Below are 21051 nucleotides of genomic sequence, written 5' to 3' on the forward strand. Positions count from 1 at the left end.
TGTGATGCCTGGACATGTGGGGTCTTTCGGGATGTCCGACAGATTCTGAGCAGTCAGTAGATGCCATAAAAATTCAGAGTCAGGAGGCCGGGCACGGTGGCTCACGCCTGTAATCCCAGCACTTTGGGAGGCCAAGGCGGGTGGATCACAAGGTCAGGAGATGGAGAACATCCTGGCTAACACGGTGAAACCCTGTCTCTACTAAAAATACAAAAAATCAGCCGGGCGTGGTGGCGGCACCTGTAATCTCAGCTACTTGGGAGGCTGAGGCAGGAGAATGGCGTGAACCCGGGAGGCAGAGCTTGAACTGAGCTGAGATCGTGCCACTGCACTCCAGCCTGGGTGACGGAGTGAGACTCTGTCTCAAAAAAAAAAAAAAAATTCAGAGTCAGTAGAAAGTAGCACATCGTTTTGCATAAAATATCTCACTAAATATGTGTTAGATGACGGACAAAAACTGAAACTATGCCTTCAGTTCGACTCAACCAACATTTATTGAATGCACACAAAACACCCTGCACTATGCTAGGCTCTGCAGATACAAAGCTGACTAAGCAGCAGCCCTTGTCCTCAAAAAGCTCTTCACATGCTGAAATAGTGATCTGAATAAAGGATCGATAGGACACAGAAGAGGGAGGAGTATCTAAGACCAGTATAAGCAAAGGGGATGGGGAGGAGATTCCAAGCAAAGGCAATTATAGACAGCAAAACTGGACACAATCGGGTTCTGAGTGGAGTGTGTGAGGGCCGGAGTGGACCTGGTGGTCTAGTATGGAAGGCAAACGCTGAGCAGGGTGAGTTCTGTTTCTGTCTGTGCAAAGAGGACCTCTGGGAGCTCTGATTTGCAGAAAAACCACAGGCTGTCTGGGCCTGCCCACTGCCTGGGATAATCTGACTGAGCCCTGGTTGGTAAATAACAATGGGGTATTAAGTCATAAGAAGAGAGAGGAACTGACACACTAAAGGAAACAAGTGCCCTTTCTGAATGCACAGGGGAGGGACACGTAGCTTTCTTAGGCACCTATCCATTTTCTAAAGCACCACCTTGGAATGTTACCCCAGGGCCACACTACAGTTTAAGAATCCACCTAAAGGACGTTGGTTTCTCCAGTGGCGGGGTTGTTGGCGGTGGGCCGGGTTTTGACCGTGGCGTGCATACAAACACACACCTGCTGAATACAGGAGAAGAAACTCAGCGCCGCTCCTTAGAAGCAGTCAGTAAAAGGTGGTTTGAGGATAAAGAATCCTGGCACCAGCACCAAGTAATACTCCCTGCCGCCACCCCTTGGGAGTGTCTCTTGGCAGGTTGTGGGAAGAGTGAAGAGACAATGGGAAGGTGCGTGTAAGGAGATGGGTGTGGAGGGAGGGCTGGCTGGGTGGAGAAGAGACTTTTGACCTCCTAAGGGGAAATGCCTAGCCAGGCCAGAGGCTGTGCATTACCCGGCCTCAGCGAACGACTGTGAAAGCACGTGTGGACTCTTCAGACTTGGCTGTGGAGCCGAGCCCAGCCCAGCTCAGGGCTCTGCTCAGAGTGATTCTGTTGACCTGGGTTTTCACCAGCTCTAGCAAGCCCTTTCCTTTGCTCTGGGCGGGTGCAGGCACAATGCATGATTTCGAGTCCCTGATGGCTTGGCTCTTTGAGGTGGTGTATTCAGTCCACATGAGAGCAAACCTGTTCCCTGGGAGGGTTCCCTGGGAGGGTGACTGTAACCGGAGCGGGATCTGGGCTGAGCCACAGTCAAAATTCAACATTGCATAGGAGAGGCCAGGTGTGTCCGTCCTCCAGAGCCTGGCCCCACAGCCCCAGGTAGCCTGTGCTCCTATGACTGCACTCTTCTCTGTTCCGGCCATATTGGGAGTCATGCTCCACCGAGCGTTTTTACAGAAATGATCTCACGTCATCCTCACAGTCACCTCGCAAGGTAGACCTGATTAACTCTCTGCTTTATAAGAATAGCCCAAGTCTCAGAAAGGTTAAGTGGACTTTTTAAATAGTGAAGTCCACTTAAACGAGGAAATGCCAGCACTGTGAATCAAACCCAGGTATCCAGACTCCATGTCGCATTCTGCCACCCAAGGGTGTGTGTGATGATTTTTTAAAATAAGAATCCAGTGCTATTTTCATACAAACTCTGTGATTCTCTCATTTTGGGGCAGACAGCAAATAGACATTGTATACTAAAAATGGGAAAAGCCATAAAGACACAGCAATGTTGGCTGGAAGATGCTTTTAACTCAATGAAGAGTACTCACTGTGAGCTCTGTTGTGTCTCCAGCGTGCTAGGTGCTAGGGACACAGGGATGATAATATTGTCTTTCCACTCCAGAGTTCATAATCTGGTCAGGAAAGCCATATTTAGGCAACTATCTAATCACAGACAATGTGGTGAGCGCTATACCTGATAAGAAACTGAGGCTCGGGGGAGATAAATAACGTAGCTAAGGACATGAGCTAGTAAGTCCAGAAGACGGAACTAAAGGAAGGACTGGGAAGCCCCCAGACCTGTGCCCTCATCTCCCAGGTTTTACCAGCTCCAGAAGAATCTCCTCAAGGAAGTGGGGAGCCTCAGTTTCCTCATCAGTAAAATGGGAATGATACCATCTTCTCCATTAATGGGTACATAAGAATAAACGAGACATTTGTACTTGGTGGCTGACATCTCCCAAGGTAATGATATGGATACAGGAGACAGAAATTATTTAGGCAGATGGAAAAGGCAACAGAGTCCTCGGTGGAATTTCCCTTTTAACAAAAACCAGCCCCAAAGTCATTTCTTTTCTAACAAAGAGCAGCCTGTAAAATCGAGCTGCGGACATGAATAAGCAAGCTGGAAACTTGCAGGATGAATGCCAGCAGCTGTGTCCATAGAAAAGGGCTACCTGGGGTCCAGGCAGGTTCAACATGGAGGCTCCATCTTCCCTTTTCTCTGTCACCACGTGTATAGTAAAAACAAAAACACGCAACTGAATGTGACCCGGCCAGGCAGAGAACCCATCTGCATAATAAAATATTAGGGTGGGGTGGCTAGCTTCTTCACATGCCATGCGAACAACATACCTAGTCCTAACCAGTTCTTCTCACATTATGCAAATGGCACACCTGGTCCAACCAATCTTTCGTGCCCTATGTAAATCAGACACCACCTCCTCAAGCTCATCTATAAAACCTCCTGCACTTCACCAGGGACCAGAAGACCCACTGGGACTCCCTCTCTCCACAAGAGAGAGATTTTCTCTTTCTTTAGCCTACCAAACCTCCGCTCTTAACCTCGCTCCTTGTGTGTTCCCGTCCTTGATTTCTTTGGTGTGAGGCAATGAACCACGGGTAGTACCCCAGAAAAATGACGCTGCTTCAGTATCATCCCACGCAGGATGGGCTGGCCACACGGCTGCCTCTGGATCTTCAGAGACTGTTTCGATCGAAGTTTTAAAAATGTATTTAAATCACACACAAATTCTGTATCTTTGATCTTTTACAACACACTGAATTTAACCCACTTAAAGTGATCTTTTCAGGAGTATCCTGCGTTCCACAAACCAACACCACACTCAGCCCTTCTCTGAGTGACAGGCCTCTCCAGCCAGGGGATGGCACCAGTAAACAGTTGCATATAATAGGATTTTTTTTTCTTTTTTTTCCTTTTTTTTGAGACAGAGTCTGGCTCTGTCGCCAGGCTGGAGTGCAGTGGTGCAATCTTGGCTCACTGCAACCTCCACCTTCCCAGGTTCAAGCAATTCTCCTGCCTCGGCCTCCCGAGTACCTGGGACTACAGGTGCATGCCACCACACCCCGCTAACTTTTCATATTTTTAGTAGAGACAGGGTTTCACCATGTTGGCCAGGATGGTCTCAATCTTTTGACCTCATGATCCACCCACCTTGGCCTCCCAAAGTGCTGGGATTACAGGCATGAGCAGCTGCGCCCAACCAATATGATTATGAATACAAGAATTTTGTGTGGCCACCGCTAAGTGTGAACCATTTAACATTTACTTTGATTCAGTGTCCCTGCTGATTTTAATCTGGTTTTCCATAGCATAGCTCTGAGGCTTGGGCATTTAAGGATGAATTGGATACGTGCTTGTGCAAAACCGCACAAGGGCAGGCTCAGGTGCCATCAGTCACCAGGGGACAAACCACACATAAATGACTGGATAATTTTGCTCACTCATTCATTTTAACGTTTTCAACAACCGTGCCTACAGGGCCTACCGGGAATGGTAATCTGCAAGGCGGAGGTCATGATAGTGAGTTGCAGAGAAAGGGAAGTAAGCCCTGCCCGGGGGGCTAACCTGGAGATGCAGCAAAGTGCACTGACCATAAGCACAGACGTGAGTTTAAGATCCATGTCCGCCAGTCACTGGCTGTGGGATCTGGGACAGTCATTTAACCACACAGTGCCTTGGTTTCCTCATATGGAACTCACAGTAGTGAAAGTTAAAGGAGTTCAGATGCACCTAGGACAGTGCTTGGCACAGAGTAAGAGCTTCAGAAGTATTTACCATTATTATTCTGGGGGGGGCGACAGGCAGGAAATAAAGAAACAGATAAAATAGGCCAGGCATGGTGGCTCACACCTGTAATCCCAGCACTTTGGGAGGCCAAGGCGAGTGGATCATTTGAGGTCAGGAGTTCGAGACCAGCCTGGCCAACATGGTGAAACCTCGTCTCTACTAAAAATACAAAAATTAGCCAGGTATGGTGGCAGGCACCTGTAGTCCCAGCACTCGAGAGGCTGAGGCACGAGAAATCGCTTGAATTCAGGAGGCAGAGGTTGCAGTGAGCCAAGATCATACCACTGCACTCCAGCCTGGGTGACAGCACAAGCCTTTGTCTCAAAAAAACAAAACAAAACAAAAAACAAAAAACCTTTCCTTCCCAAAACCCGGATGAGGAGGAAGCAGGGAGAGAGGAACAGAGCTGGCTCCAGTGTTTCCTGATTGTCTTGCCACAGGCTTCGCTCTTTCTGGGTGTTTGAGATCTGTTTTGTTCGCTGTGGGGCCTATTTAACTCTGGTCTCCTCTGGGGAAAATGGAAACAGACCTCCACTGGCCGCTCCTGCCTGGTGCTCTGTGGTGTCTGGACCTGGCCTGGAGTCTGGGGGTTTGGGTGGAACTGAGCACAGCAGGCCCTGGGGCCCCTGGAGGCCTAAGGCTGGGCTGTCTTCAGCTTTCTGGGGCTTGTCCTCAGAGCCGCACGTGGGTCGGGGGGCATACTGATGGTTCCCACTCTTCCCGCACCTAGTCTCGGTGCCCCCACCCTCTGCCCGTAGTGCTCACCGTGGGACAGCTCTTGATGCCTTTCCTGACCTGCCATACATGGGTCCAATCCATCAGCAGGTCCGTGCATTCCCCCTCCAGGCTGGACCTCCCATGGGATGGCTTTTCTCCAGCTCACAGCCGCCTCTTGGTCCAGATCACCATTGCCTCCCCCTGCTCTCTGCAATAACCCCCACTGTTGTCCTCAGACAATCTGTTCTCAGAGTGAGCTTCATAAAAAGTAAATCGGATCAGGGTCCTCCATTGCATAAAACCCTTCAACTCATTGCATGTGTAATAGCATAAAACCCAAATGTACTGTTGTGGGCCACAAAGCCCTCCAGGAACTTCTCCTGCCTCTACCTCCCCAAACTTCTCCCAGCTCCAGCCCCCATGTCACCATGTCATGGTGTCTTTCATGACTCAGGGCTTTTGGACCTGCACTTCCTCCTCCCTAGACCACTCCCTCCTCCCGCCCCCCTACCCCATCACCCAGCATCATGCTCAGCTGTCAACTGCTCAGAGAGCTGTTCCCTGCACACCCTGGCTAGAGAAGATATTCTCCTTCTGCCCGCCTCTCTGCCTTCATTATTCTCTCTCACACCCTTTTTCATTTCCTTTATAGCCTTTATCACAACTTCCAATTATTTTATTTGTTTCTTTTTCTCTTTTTTTTTTTTTTTTTTTTTTTTTTAGACAGAGTCTTGTTCTGTTGCCCACACTGGAGTGCAGTGGCACAATCTTGGCTCATTGCAACCTCCGCCTCCTGGGCTCGAGCGAGTCTCCTGCCTCAGCCTCCCGAGTAGCTGGGATTGCAGGTGTGTGCCACTATGCCTGGCTAATTTTTGTATTTTTAGTAGAGATAGGTTTCACTATGTTGGCCAGCCTGCTCTTGAACTCCTGACCTCAAGTGATCCACCCGCCTTGGCCTCCCAAAGTGCTGGGATTACAGGCACGAGGTGCTGTGCCAGGTCTTAAAAGCAAATTCTTAAGGTGTACCCAAGAAGGACACATCCATCCATTCACTCCTTCTGTAGTTTCTGGAAGAAGGACTTCTCTTTGTTGACCAAACATGGCTAAAATAACTCAATATTAAAATAAACATGAGGCCGGGTGTTGTGGCTCACACCCGTAATCCCAGTACTTTGCGATACTAAGGAGGACTGCTTGAGGCCAGGAGTTCCAGACAGTCTGGGCAACATAGTGAGACCTGGTCTCTACAGAAAATTTAAAAATTAGCCAGGCAGCTTGTAGTCCTAGCTACTCAGGAGACTAAGGCAGCAGGAAGATCAGTTGAGCCCAGGAGTTGGAAGATCATAATCCAGCCACTTCACTCCAGCCCAGGCAACAGAGCGAGACTTTGTCCCTAATAAATAAATAAAAATAAAATAAAATAAACATGAGGCTTGCTCAAAGCCACGAAGCCAATGGGGCTACAAGAGGCTGACGCCCAAATCACAGTGTGAAGTTTCTGTCACAAATTTATAGCTACTACACTTCTGCAGACTCCATCGCAGGTGGTGAAGGGAGAGTGGGGCTAGGATTTACAGACTCATCTGATATTAAATTTAGTACAACCAAACATATCTAGGGCTTGTTATTCTTGTGCCATAGAGGACCTTGAAGAAAGACTGAAACGGCTCCTTAGTTTCCATCTGTGCTGTCAGCTCTCATCGTGCAGCAGCACAGGGGCAGTTGGTTTTACCCCAAGCAGAGTAAAATGGTCCAATCCAAAATATAGGCCTGGGTTGCTCAGACTTCTCAGTAAAGCTCTTCCCAAGCAAAAACCAATATCCTTCTGGTCTTTTGGGAATTTGGAGTTGGATTTGCTTGGATTCTGCAATGAGTGTGAGATTTCTCTTTCTCACAACTTCCCTAAACCCAGGGTAGAGGCTAGAGCAACTCTGTGTTGGATGCTAATTCACCATGTTGGCTTCTAATTAACCCCTTTTATTAGCCCATTTACCTACTGCTATGAAGAAATACCTGAGACTGGGTACTTTATGAAGAAAAAAAGATTTAATGGACTCACAGTTCCACATGGCTGGGGAGGCCTCACACTCATGGCAGAAGGCAAAGGAGGAGCAAAGGCACATCTTACATGGCCTCAGGCAAGAGAGTTTGCTCAGGGGAACTCTAACTTATAAAACCATCAGATCTCGTGAGACTTATTCACTGTCACGAGAACAGCATGGGAAAGCCCACCCCATGATTCAATTACCTCCCACCAGGTCCCTCCCATGACACGTGGGAATTATGGGAACTACAATTCAAGATGAGATTTGAGTGGAGACACAACCAAATCATATCACCCCAGGCCTCTAAGATTTCCAGTTTCTCTGTAGTTCCTGGTGTCAGAGCAGGTACTCACTGTAAGTTCTGCCCTTTGGCCAAACAGCGTTGGTGTTATCATACTTCAATTGTCCTCTACATCCCTTCTGTATCACTCCTTCCCTATGGTATCTAAACCCTGGGTCTCGGGGGTAATGGTGCAGACATCCACCATCTCATCTCACTGCCACCCGAGACACATATGTGGCTTCTGTTCATAAGTCCCTGTTAAATATTTCTTTGTAAGAAACTGGATTTGTCAGTCTCTTTCTTTGGCGTCTCAGCTTCCTCTGACTTTTGCCAGTGGGTTTGCATAGACCTGCTCATCAATAAACATCCAAAGAGCTTCCCTAGAACTCCCTGGCAGTGGTCTCTCAACCACTGAGCAGCAGGATGTGCAGTTCTAACTCCCCAGGCACCTGGCTGCCTGGCCTCAGCCCTGGAGGCAGTGCATCTGGAAGAACTATACCTTGGCGGGATCAGTGGGCGACGCTCAATAAATTCTCGTAGTCGGATGGCTGTCATGATGGATGGGGATCTGAAAAAAATATATAGAGTAAAGGATCATATTGCCAGTTTACACATAGTTCCATGGGTGAGCTATCTAGTACTGCAAAGTCCATCTTGAAAGAAATCGGTAAAAATATTTGACATGGTAGAAGGATGATGCTTATAGGCTATTTAGGGAAGGAAATACAAGATTAGTAAAGGAGCAAAAAAAAAAAATGGCAAACGTAAGGCAAATACATACAGATATGCTTTTCTTTAAAAATCAAAGGTAAAAAAAATAAGTATAATCAATAAGAAAATAAAAAGCAAAGGTACTGCGCTAATGTTAGCTGGGCAGTCTCCTGTCTCACCTCATTGTTTTTTTGTTTTTGCTTTGATCAGTTGTGCCCCAAGATCCTGTCTCATTTCTTGCAAGCTAAGCACAACATTTCCCAGAGTCCCTCATGACAAGAATCCCGGCTAAGATGAGATTCTTGGGATTTGGAAGGTGGACATGAGGCAGAGACTGCTGCCTTGATCTTCTCTACTGGCCAGCAAGGTTGTGGAGACATAGCACTTCTTTGCAGCAAACGTCCAGTGTGTCATCTCCAGCTTTCGGGCAGACAAGAAGCAACTGTTGTGAAGGCAGTGGCGGAAGTCTGTGTCCCAAGGTTCAAATTCCAGCTTCCTGGGTAGCAGAGGCAGTGGTGTTGCGATTAGGTTCTTGAACTGATACTCCTGGAAGCAGCTTCCTGATCGGGACTGACATAGCTTTACCAGTGATGGGTCAGTTTGGTGGAGATGTTCTGGATGCCTCCTGGGGGCCCCACCTAGAGCCTGTTCCTCCAGCCCTTCTGAGGATTTTTTTAAGCACTTCATTTTGTGTGTTAACCCCCTTTCTGTTTCCCACACTGATCCTAGACTAAACATATATTTTGTTTCTAGTCTAAAATTTCTTATTTTATATATATATATATATATATATATATATTTTTTTTTTTTTTCCACAGGGCCTCACTCTGTCACCCAAGCTGGAGTGCAATGGCACAATCTTGGCTCACTGCAGCCTCTGCCTCCCGGGTTCAAACAATTCTCCTGCCTCAGCCTCCTGAGTAGCTGGGATTATAGGCACCTGCCACCACACCCAGCTAATTTTTGTATTTTTAGTAGAGATGGGGTTTCACCGTGTTGGCCAGGCTGGTCTCGAACTCCTGACCTCAGGTGATCCACCCACCTCGGCCTCTCAAAGTGCTGGGATTATAGGCATGAGCCACCGTGCCTGGCCCACATCTGATTATTTACTGGAGAATATGGCTTGCCACAAGCAAACTACTACATTTAAATAATCACATAAAGTGGTGAGACCCCACCTCTATGAAAAATACAAAAAAAAAAAAAAATAAAGCCTGTGTGTCGGTGCTTGCCTGTGGTCCCAGCTACTCAGGAGGCTGAGGCGGGAGGATCGCTTGAGCCCAGGAAGCAGAGGTTGCAGTGAACCAAGATCACACCACTGCACTCCAGCCTGGGTGACAGAGTGAGACCCTGTCTTAAAAAAAAAAAGAAAAATCACAGGAAAAAGAGTAAACAATGGGAAGGAAAACTGAGTGGCTGGGGGACAAAGGCACACTTTTTACCATTTACCTTAGGAATTTTGCACCCTACCTATCTATTCTGTATGCATAAAGACAAGTGGGCCTGCAGTTTGCACAAACATAGCTTGTGGTGTAGCAGGAGAACATTGGACTGAGACCTACGTGATCTGCGGCAAGTCATTTCCCCATTCTCCACATTGATTACAATAGCTCTCTGCAGGGTTAAAGGAGGCAGTGATGTGTGCGAGAGTGTTCTGTGTCCTTGAAAACATCTTTGAGAAAGGAGAAATGTGAGTTCCTATTGACAATCATGGATTATGTATCAGGTAACATGTATTAACTCCTATTAGCCTCCTAGCAACCCTACAGAGTTTTATCGCTATTTACTCCCAAGAAATTGAGGTACTGAAGAAGTCAAGTTAACTTGTGTGAGGTTACCAAGGAACCAGGGCTGGAACCCTCTGGCTGCAGAAATATTTATTTCAACTCTTATGCTCTATCAAAACAATCACAAGGCACCCAGACCATCAGCCAACACAAAACTAGGACTATTCTGTAACCAGGAGACAGAAAGGACTGGAAAAAAAAAGTGTATGATGTCTCCTCCTCTTCCCTTTCATAGACAACGGTTAACTCATTGCCTGCCGGCTGGCTAGCTGCTTTATTTCATCTGAGTGTGTTTTTCAAAGCAACTTGAAGATTTTAAACACATTACATTATAATGGAATAGCTGGCTATCCAACAGAGCCTAATTATTTATAATGTACTTTCACTGCTGTGATTATTTGAAAGAAAAAAAAAAGAGAGAGAGAGAGAAGGAAGGAAGAAACAATGAAAGAGAAAATCTGAGTAAATACACCTGAGCTCTTGGTTAATTTGATAACCCGAACTCCGAAAGCTTCGTGACTGCAGAGTTTACTTCAGTAGAAGTGGTAAGCTGGACAGAAGAGATAGGCTGGACAGAAGTGATGAGAGGCTGGACAGAAGTGGTGACAGGCTGGACAGAAGTGTTGATAGGCTGGACAGAAGTGATGATAGGCTGGACAGAAGTGATGATTGGCTGGACAGAAGTGATAGGCTGGACAGAATAATGCAGGGTATTCAGGGCTCTTGGCGCTCCTAACAAAGACAGCCCCAACTATCCTTTCGAAGATAGAGTGAGTGCTCAGTGCCTAGAAATTCTGAATCAGTCTTGTAAGGGAATAAATTGCTCATGAGTTGCCATGCTTTTCTTGGATATATAGGAGATGTACATATTTATGGGGTGCATGTGCCATTTTTATACAAGCATACAATGAGTAATGATCCAATCAGGGTAATGGGGGTGTCCATCACCTCAATAATTTATCATTTCTTTGTGTTAGGAACATTCTAATTCCACTTTTTAAGTTATTTTGAAATGTAGAACAGGCCGGGTGCGGTGGCTCAGGCCTGTAATCCCAGCACTTTGAGAGGCCGAGGCGGGCAGATCACTTGAAGTGTTCTGAATCCTTGAACTCAGGAGGCAGAGGTTGCAGTGAGCCGAGATGGAGCCACTGCACTCCAGCCTGGGCAACAGAGGAAGACTCCGTCTCAAAAAAAAGAAAAATAAAAAAAGAAAGAAAAAAAAGAAATGTACAATAAATTGTAAATAATAGTCACCTGTTGTGCTACCAAACACTGATCTTTTTTCTTCTAACTGTATTTTTGTTCCATTTACCATCCACCGTTTATTCCCTCCTCCCCACTCCCCTTCCCAGCCCTGCTAACCATCAATTCTACCATCATTCTACTCTCCATCTCCACAAGCTCAATTTCTTTTCTTCTACAAGTTCAAATTTTTTCAAGCTCCCACATATTAGTGAGAACAGGCAACATTTGTCTTTCTGTGCCTGTGTTATTTTACTTAATATAATGTCCTCCAGTTCCCTTCATGTTGTAAATGACAGGATTTCATGCTTTTCTTTTTGTTTGTTTGTTTTTGTTTTTTGAAACGGAGTCTCGCTCTGTCACCCAGGCTGGAGTGCAGTGGCGTGATCTCAGCTCACAGCAACCTCTGCCTCCCAGGTTCAAGCGATTCTCCTGTCTTAGCCTCCTGAGTAGCTAGGACTACAGGCACCTGCCATCGTGCCCAGCTAATTTTTGTATTTTTGTAGAGATGGGGTTTCACCATGTCTTGGAACTCCTGACCTCAGGTGATCCTCCCGCCTCAGCCTCCCAAAGTGCTGGGATTACAGGCATGAGCCACTGTGCCCAGCCAATTTCATGCTTTTTTATGGCTGAATAATATTCCATGCATATATATATATCTCACATTTTCTTTATCCATTCATCCATTGATAGACACTTGGGTTGATTCCATAGCTTGGCTATTGTGAATAGTGCTGCAGTAAACATAGGAGTGCAGATACCTCTTTGATATAACAATTTCCTTTCTCTTTGATATATACCCAGCAGCGAGATTGCGGAATCATATGGTAGTTCTATTTTTAGTTTTTTGAGGAACTTCCACACTGTTCTCCATAGTAGCATTCATTATTGCCTGGCTTTTGGATAAAAGACATTTTAACTGAGGCGAGATGATATCCCATTGCATTTTTCTGATGATTAGTAACGTTGAACTTTTTTTTTTTTTTAGACTCACTCTGTCTCTAGGCTGCAGTGCAGTGGTACAGTGGTGTGATGTTGGCTCACTGCAACCTCTGCCTCCTGGGTTCCAGTAATTCTCCTGCCTCAGCCTCCCTAGTAGCTGGGACTACAGGCATGCATCACCACGCCCAGCTAATTTTTTGTATTTCTAGTAGAGACAAGGTTTCGCCATGTTGGCCAGGATGGCCAGATTCACCTTGTGATCTGCCTGCCTCGGTCTCCCAAAGTGCTGGGATTACAGGCGTGAGCCACCGCACCCAGCCATGTTGAACATTTTTTTTATACACCTGTTGGCCATTTATGTGTCTTCTTCTGAGAAATGTCTATTCAGATTTTTTGCTGATTTTATTTAATTAATTAATTAATTAATTTTTTGAGATGGAGTTTTGCTCTCATTGCCCAGGCTGGAATTCAATGGCGTGATCTTGGCTCACTGCAGCCTCCGCCTCCTGTGTTCAAGTGATTCTCCTGCCTCAGCCTCCCGAGTAGTTGGGATTACAGGCGCCCGCCACCACACCCAGCTAATTTTTTGTATTTTTAGTAGAGGTGGGCTTTCATTATGTTGGCCAGGCTGGTCTTGAACACTTGACCTCAGGTGATCCACCCACGTCAGTCTCCCAAAGTGCTCGGATTACAAATGTGAGCCACTGCTCCTGGCCCTTTGGCCCATTTTAAAATCAGATTTTCTTTTCCCTATTAAATTGTTTAAGCTCTTTATACATTCTGGTTATTAATCCCTTGTCAGGTGGGTAGTTTGCAAATGTTTTCTCCCACTCTGTGGGTTGTCTCTGGTTGCCATGCCATGCAAATGTTTTTAGAGGAATGCATTAGCAGTGGTGTTTGAGTCCAAGTCAATGCTCCTCCGATAATCAGACGACCTTGTCTGGGAGTGGTTACCGATCTTTAGAGAATTTCCTGCACTTTATGTAAGGGATACCAAATCACATTTTTTTTTTTTTTTGCCGTTAATCATAATCTCTTGGACACATAAGGAAGTGTAGTTTGCGATAAGATATATCAGTACATTTTATTTTAGTCCATCTTAAAAAATATAGCCACATACCAAATCCAAATGTGATAACTCAAGTATGAACATATGGTAAACTTACCATCATTTTCATAGTCACAGCCAGTACTGTACAACTGTTGTTCTCAGCACCAGGAACAACATAACTTTCAGCTCCCTTAAATATGTAATTGTTTAGCTGCCTTAATAAAAGACACTCACTTAGATGTGCCCCAAGTAAAATTCTTCCAAAGCAAACAAAATTGCTATCCGTACCCTTGCCCTACCATTCACTCAATTTCAATGACGCCTAGGAAATCTTTGAATGTTTTTATTTACCACTGAAACCATAGTATGTCCAGAGTAAATAATGCCATAAGACAATAGTAGAGCCATCCATGAATTCTACACATAAACAACTATTTTCATGTTTTTATAGCATATATATGTGTGTGTGTGTGTCTATATATATATATATACATACACACATATACATACTTAAATTTTTTTTTTTGAGACTGTCTCACTCTGTCACTTAGCCTGGAATGCAGTGGCACGATCTCAGCTCACTGCAACCTCTACCTCCTGGGTTCAAGCAATTCTCATGCCTCAGCCTCCTGAGTAGCTGGGATTACAGACATGCGCCACCATGCCTAGCTAATTTTTATATTTTTAGTAGAGATGGGATTTCACCATGTTGGCCAGGATGGTCTCAAACTCCTGATCGCAAGTAATCCACCCACCTCGGCCTCCCTAAGGGCTGGGATTACAGGTGTGAGCCATCATGCCTGGCCCATACAGAAATATTTAAACCACAGCAGATATTCTATTTTGCAATTTTTAATTTAATTTAATTTTATTTTCCTTTTTGAGACAGAGTCTGGCTCTATCACCCAGGCTGGAGGACAATGGCGCGAACTTGGCTCACTGCAACCTCCACCTCCCGGGTTCAAGTGATTCTCCTGCCTCAGCCTCCTGAGCAGCTGGGATTACAGGTGTGTACCACCATGCCCGGCTAATTTTTTGTTTGTTTTTAGTAGAGATGGGGTTTCACCACATTGGCTAGGCTGGTCTTGACCTCCCGGGCTCAAGTGATCCTCCCTCTTCAGCCTCCTGAGTAGCTTGGACTGCAGGTGCATGACACCACACTCGGCTAATTAAATTATTATTTTTTTTTTTTGGTAGAGATGGATCTCACTATGTTATCTGTTATCTAGGCTGGTCTTGAACTCCTAGGCCCAACCAATCCTCCCACCTCGTCTTCCCAAAGGGCTGGGATTACAGGCCTGAGCCGCTGTGCCTGGCCCTATTTTATATTCTTTGTTTCTCATTGAACAATATATCATAAAACTTTTTCCACATTGCTAGACTACTTTTTTTTTTCCCCAAGATGGAATCTCGCTCTGTCGCCTAGGCTGGAGTGCAAGGCACAATCTTGGCTCACTACAACCTCTGCCTCTTGGGTTCAAACGATTCTCCTGCCTCAGCCTCCTGAGTAGCTGGGATTATAGGCGCACGCTACCACACTTGGCTAATTTTTGTATTTTTAGTAGAGACAGGCTTTCACCATGTTGGTCAGGCTGGTCTCGAACTCCTGACTTCGTGATCCATCCGCCTTGGCCCCCCAGAGTGTTGGGATTACAGGCGTGAGCACCCTGCGCCCGGCTGAGTATTCTGAATTGTAATATCTCACATTCCTTTGTGTAGTTTAGTAAGGGCATCCGCCACTCTATTTAACAGAAGACTCCACTCCACCCCACTTCTGAACCCCTTTTCCCTGCCTTTGCTTTTTCTCCAAAACACTTTTCCCCATTTGCCATACTGTACGTTTACTTATGTGTCTTATTTATATTTGTTTTACCCTGCCCTCATTAGAAAGTAATCTCCGTGGTGGTTGCAGTAGCTCATGCCTGTCATCTCAGCACTTGGGAGGCCAAAGTGGGTGGATCGCTTAAGATCAGGAGTTTGAGACCAGCCTGGGCAACATGGTAAAACCCCATCTGTCCAAAGAATACAAGAATTATCTGGGCAGGTGGCGTGTGTCTGTAGTCCCAGTTACTTGGGAGGCTGAGATGGGAGGATTGCTTGAGCCTGGGAGGTGGAGGTTGCAGTGAGCTGAAAAGACGCCACTGCACTCCAGCCTGGGTGACAGAATGAGACCCTGTCTCAAAAAAAAAAAAAAAAAAGGAAAAGAAAAGAAGAAAGGGCAGGGTTGTCTATTTTGTCTACTGCTATAGCAGTCAGGTCAAAGATAATAATTAGCACATGGTAGACATCTGACAAATATTCATTGAATAACTGAGTGAGTTATAATTTATTTAACCCAATACCCTAATTTTGGACATTTTGGTCATGCTGAACATCTCTATGAATATGTTTCATTCTACTGAATTTATTTCTTAAGGTACATTGCTAAGAATGAGTCAAGGCTTGCGCAGCTTCATGGCTACTAGGAGGATTCAGCCACCTCCATTAACTAATGTTGGCCCCCAGACCACTGAGGTTAGACTCTCTGCACACAGAAATTAAAATTTAACAATACAACTTTTTATCACATTGGTGTTCAGAAGGTGAACCAAGATAAATGAATTAAAAATGCACGTTGCAACAAACTTCCTCAAAGTTAGTGTTCAACATGCTGACTTCAGGAACAAATCTGTAAGATTTGTCAACTTTCTCAGTACATTTTTGGCATTATATAATATGGATTAAATCAAATTTCTACAACATACAATAATAGTAAAGAACCTAATAAAATTCACCCATCTGTGGTAAAATTTCTTAGCAAACTGTAGGGAACCTTCTCAATCTGATAGCGAACATCTACGGAAACCTACAGCTAACGTCATACATAATGGTTAAGGACTGAGTGCTCTCTTCCTAAAATCAGTAGCAAAACAAGAATGTTTACTCTCATTACTCATATTAAACATAGTGCCGCAAGTCCTAGCCAGCACAATAAGAAGAAAAGGAAATAAAACGTATACAGATGTCCTTAGCTGCAAATGACATAACTGTCCACATAGAAAATCTCAAGAAATCTACAAATAAATTCCTAAAACCAACAGCTATGCTTAGCAAGATCGTAGGATTCAAGATTGACATGTAAAAAAATCATATTTCTAGATATAAATTAAAAATTGGAACAAAAATGTAAAACACAACTATTTGCAATTGCTTAAAAATGAAATATGTGAAAATCGAACAAAACATATACAGGATTTGTATGCCGAAAACTACAAAATGCTGATGAAAGAAACCAGAGAGACCTGAGAGGTAGACTGCATTCATGGACTGGAAGACAACAGAATAAAGATAACAATTCACTGTACAATGATCTGCTTTATCTTAACAAAATCCCAGCAGGATTTTTTGTAGATATACACAAACTTATTCTAAAATTTATTTGGGGCTGGGCGCGGTGGCTCACGCCTGTAATCCCAGCACTATGGGAGGCCGAGGCGGGCAAATCACGAGGTCAAGAGATCGCGACCATCCTGGCCAACATGATGAAACTGTCTCTACTAAAAATACAAAAATTAACCGGGCATGGTGGCGCCTGCCTGTAGTCTCAGCTACTCGGGAGGCTGAGGCAGGAGAATCGCTTGAACCCGGGAGGCAGAGGTTGCAGTGAGCTGAGATCGTGCCACTACACTCCAGCCTGGTGACAGAGTGAGACCCAGTCTCAAAAAATAATTAATTAATTAAAAGAATAAAATTTATTTGGAAATACAAGAGAACTAAAATAGCTGAAGTGATTTTGAAAAAGAGCAACTACCCTCTGGTAGAGAGGGGTGGGGAAGAACCTCAGCTAACAACCACCATCTACCAGACCTTTCACATGCGCTATTTCGTCCAGTCCTTGAAAGAATCCTGCACGATGTTCATGATTACTCTTAGTTTATAGAAAGTGTTAAACCACATGTTTAAGTTCACACAGCCAGGTCTGTCTGACTCCAAGGCTCAAGGCCCTTCCACTGTAGCATCACTGATCCACTGATCCATTCAGCAAAGATTTATTAACCAACTGCCTTTGCCTGACCCTGTCGGGCAACTACAGGAAATGTGTTTAGCAAGAGACACGTGATTTCACCGTCCTGTTGCTTACAGTCTGGTGAAGGAGATAAAGTCAGATATTAATCATAGAGCCACAGAAGTGCATATAAAATTAAAGCACAGTCACTACTAAAACAGAATCCTTTCGTACCAGATTACCTTCCAGGCAGCTGGGTGGCTGCGTCTCCCTCTCCTCTTTCAGAGATCTAAAAAAATAGACTCTAAGAGCAGGTAAGTCACATTTGCTTTAGAAAACCTGGACATTTTCCCTGATATGAAGCATCTGAAAAGCTTTCCTCAAGGAGAAGGACTTTCTGAAGACTTGGTTGAAAAACATTTTTAAAATTGGCATCTATTTTTATGATAGGAAAGAATTTTTAAAAATGTTGTTGAATCAGGCCAGCCATGGTGGCTCACGCCTATAATCCCAGCACTTTGGAAGGCTGAGGCAGGCCTTCCAAAGTGCGGAGGTCAGGAGTTTGAGACCAGCCTGGTCAACATGGTGAAACCTGTTTCAACTAAAAATATACATACACAGATAAGTCGGGTATGGTGGTGCGCACCGGTAGTCCCAGCTACTCTGGAGGCTAAGGCAGGAGAATCGTTTGAACCAGGAGGTGGAGGCTTCAGTGAGCCAAGATTATGTTACTGCACTCCAGCCTGGGCAACAGAATGAGACTCCATCTCAAAAAAAAAAAAAAAAAAATCAAAGTTTGGGTACTCCCGGTACAATGTCAGGTGAAACCAGTCACAATTATTTAGCAAATTTAATCAACTTACGGCCACCATGAAAGACAACTAGCCAGTTATGAATTACTCTGTCCAGAGAAGGGACGGAGGAGGAGGAAGGATATTCGAGTCAGGGTCCCGAGACTCTGATGTTATACATCTAGTAAGATTTGGAAAATTCAGTGAGTCAATGGAAACCTGTGGAATAGTCAGAAAATGGCATTTGAACTGGTGAGTAAATTGTATCAGTTGATTTTCTGGATGCATTTATTTTATAATGCCCCTTTTCCTTGTAAGTGTTGCATCTGTGCTCATGAAATGCAAACTATCACAAGAACAGAAAACCAAACACCGCATGTTCTCACTCATAGGTGGGAACTGAACAATGAGATCACTTGGACTCGGGAAGGGGAACATCACACATCGGGGCCTATCACGGGGAGGGGGGAGGGGGGAGGGATTGCACTGGGAGTTATACCTGATGTAAATGACGAGTTGATGGGTGCTGACGAGTTGATGGGTGCAGCACACCAACATGGCACAAGTATACATATGTAACAAACCTGCACATTATGCACATGTACCCTAGAACTTAAAGTATAATAATAAAAAAAAAAGAAATTAGAGGAAGTTCAGCCTCTGGGGAAAGCCACGCCCTAGTGACCTGAGGGTGTAGAGAAGGCATAGGTGGGGAAGTGCTTTAGGACTGACGTGACTCACCCTGCTAAGAGCATGTCGACCGTTCTAACTGCCTTTGAGCATGCGTGCTGAGAGGCTGTTTAGAAGAGAGCTCACAGCAACTGAGTTACTTTTTCAGTCCCCTATTGCTTCTGTTTTTTCAGGCAGCCAGTTTTCCCAGTTTGGGAAGGCTGGTTCCCCTCTCCCCTGATTCTCACCAGTTCTGTAGTGAATTCTGCTGCCTGAATACTCACTCTTTCTCCTTCTCTAGCCTAAATTAAACCCACTCTTCAGGGCTTTGTTCAGGTCCTACGTAAGTTCTCTACGAGGCCTCTCTTCTGAGTTTCAAATGGCCCATTTCCCTCCTCCGAATTCCCAGAGCCCCTGGTAAATTCTCCTATGCATTTTGGTTCTGAGTCTTCTCCTTTTCGGTTTATTGGTTTCTGAATTAATTTATTCTATTATTTAAGAAAAATGAGTGACAACTCTCTGCCAGGCTTTGGATAAGGCTCCAGAAATTCTTCAAACAACAAGACATCTGGGTTTTTTGTTGTTGTTGTTGTTCGTTTTCTTAAATAGAGACAGGGCCTTGCTATGTTGCCCAGACTGGTCTCAAACACCTGGGCTCAAGTGATTCTCCCTCCTCGGCCTCCCAAAATGTTGGGATTATAGGTGTGAGCCACCATGCTTGGCCAAGACGTCCATTTATAGAGCCCTTTGTCTCTTCAGGTAGAACAGGAGCTCCTAGATGCTGGGGACCCACTTCGTTTTGGTGGCCACGATCTTCGCTCTCTTTGTCCTTCTCCTATCTCATTCTCTTGCCAAGTGTTCGCTCTCCAAGGAGTGCTTGATGCATACTTCAGAATGAGTGAATGAGTGAAAGAATCTATGGATCAGCTAACTCAGTGACCTGTTCATCTAGTGAACAGTTCTTAAAACCTAGGTATTCTTGTATCCCAGAGAACCAGATATCTTATTAAATATAGGTGTACCTGTTTCTGAGAAAAAAAAAAAAGACACGTCGAGTTAAAACTATGACAAGAATTCTAAGTTGAGAGGGATGAGCATTCACTTTCTAAAAGAAATTTTTGCTTTACCAAAAGGCTTGCCATAAAGTTTCTTTATGTTGCGAGTTCCTGTCTCTAAAATATTTGAAATGCAGTCAACCATGTAGTAATGCAGCCACTAAGTGAGGCGAGAGAGGTACAGGCAGTAACAACCACACGGCTCTTACCTGCCTCGGCTGCCCTGGGCAGAGACCCCTTGTTCTTAAAAGTACTCTGAGGACAGTGATGATTACAGCTGCCTCCTGCTGCTGGATCAACTGCAGAGTGGCAGTGGCAGGGCCTGATTCCTCTACATCATTCAAAGGGTATTGTGATGCACGATGGCTTACAAGGTTTGCCAGGAAATGCTTTTCAGGTCTTAGGCTTACAAAAAGTAGAGATCCTTTGGTCTCTAGAGACAGCCCAGCTGCACATGAAAGAAAGGGCAGGCCGGGCGCAGTGACTCAAGCCTGTCATCCCAGCACTTTGGGAGGCCGAGACGGGCGGATCACGAGGTCAGGTGATCGAGGCCATCCTGGATAACACGGTGAAACCCCGTCTCTACTAAAAAATACAAAAAAACTAGCCGGGCGAGGTGGCGGGTGCCTGTAGTCCCAGCTACTTGGGAGGCTGAGGGAGGAGAATGGCGTGAACCCGGGAGGCGGAGCTTGCAGTGAGCCGAGATCCGGCCACTGCACTTCAGCCTGGGCGACAGAGCGAGACTCCGCTGGGAGGGAGGGAAGGAAGGAAGGAAGGAAGGAAGGAAGGAGAAAGAGCAAAAATTAGTGTGAAAAGGAAAATCATGTAGGCGAATAATCCAGGCTATCTAATCACTAGAGCTTTCTTTTCTGTAAAGATGGTCCCAAGGACAACGTAAGGTGAAAATCTGGGTGGTGCCACACTGAGGAGTCCTGCCCTTTGCAAGCTAGAATTGAGGAAGTATGGTTTGGCACGAGGGGCAGACGAGGCCAGCTCTGCCTTGTCCAAGGCTAGATCAGGCTCCAACCTGCTTCTTTGCAGGTATCAAAGGAGAATTTTAATTATTTTAAAATATGGTTCAAACCAATCCATGAAGTGTTACAATAGCACTATTATATAGAAGCAAGCCATAACCCGAGAAAAAGAAGTGGCAAAAATATTTATTCAGACCAACCTGTCAAAACCAAACCAAAACCAAACCAAAACACTGGCATTGTCTCTTTTTTTTTTTTTTTTTTGTGATAGAGTCCTGCTCTGTT

General features: G+C 45.1%; 1 protein-coding gene across 2 annotated transcripts in view; it reads right to left on the bottom strand.

The window, feature by feature from the left end:
- Window positions 1-20238, bottom strand: part of CUNH1orf100 (chromosome unknown C1orf100 homolog) — a 41291-nt gene extending 21053 nt beyond the window's left edge. Inside the window, exons 1-2 of one of the 2 annotated variants that reach the window (XM_033197679.1) lie at window positions 20002-20238; window positions 8059-8127 (exon numbers count right to left, since the gene is read on the bottom strand). In XM_033197679.1, the coding sequence (XP_033053570.1) occupies window positions 8059-8114 (56 nt within the window). In that variant the 5' untranslated portion in view covers window positions 8115-8127; window positions 20002-20238. Of the gene's footprint in view, window positions 1-5279; window positions 5347-8058; window positions 8128-20001 lie in introns of those variants that run through there. The other variant, XM_033197680.1, reaches the window with a different exon arrangement.
- Between the last annotated feature and the right edge of the window lie 813 nt (window positions 20239-21051).

This window comes from Trachypithecus francoisi, unplaced genomic scaffold (assembly GCF_009764315.1).
Source record: "Trachypithecus francoisi isolate TF-2019V2 unplaced genomic scaffold, Tfra_2.0 Lachesis_group5, whole genome shotgun sequence".
Taxonomy (NCBI): Eukaryota; Metazoa; Chordata; class Mammalia; order Primates; family Cercopithecidae; genus Trachypithecus; species Trachypithecus francoisi.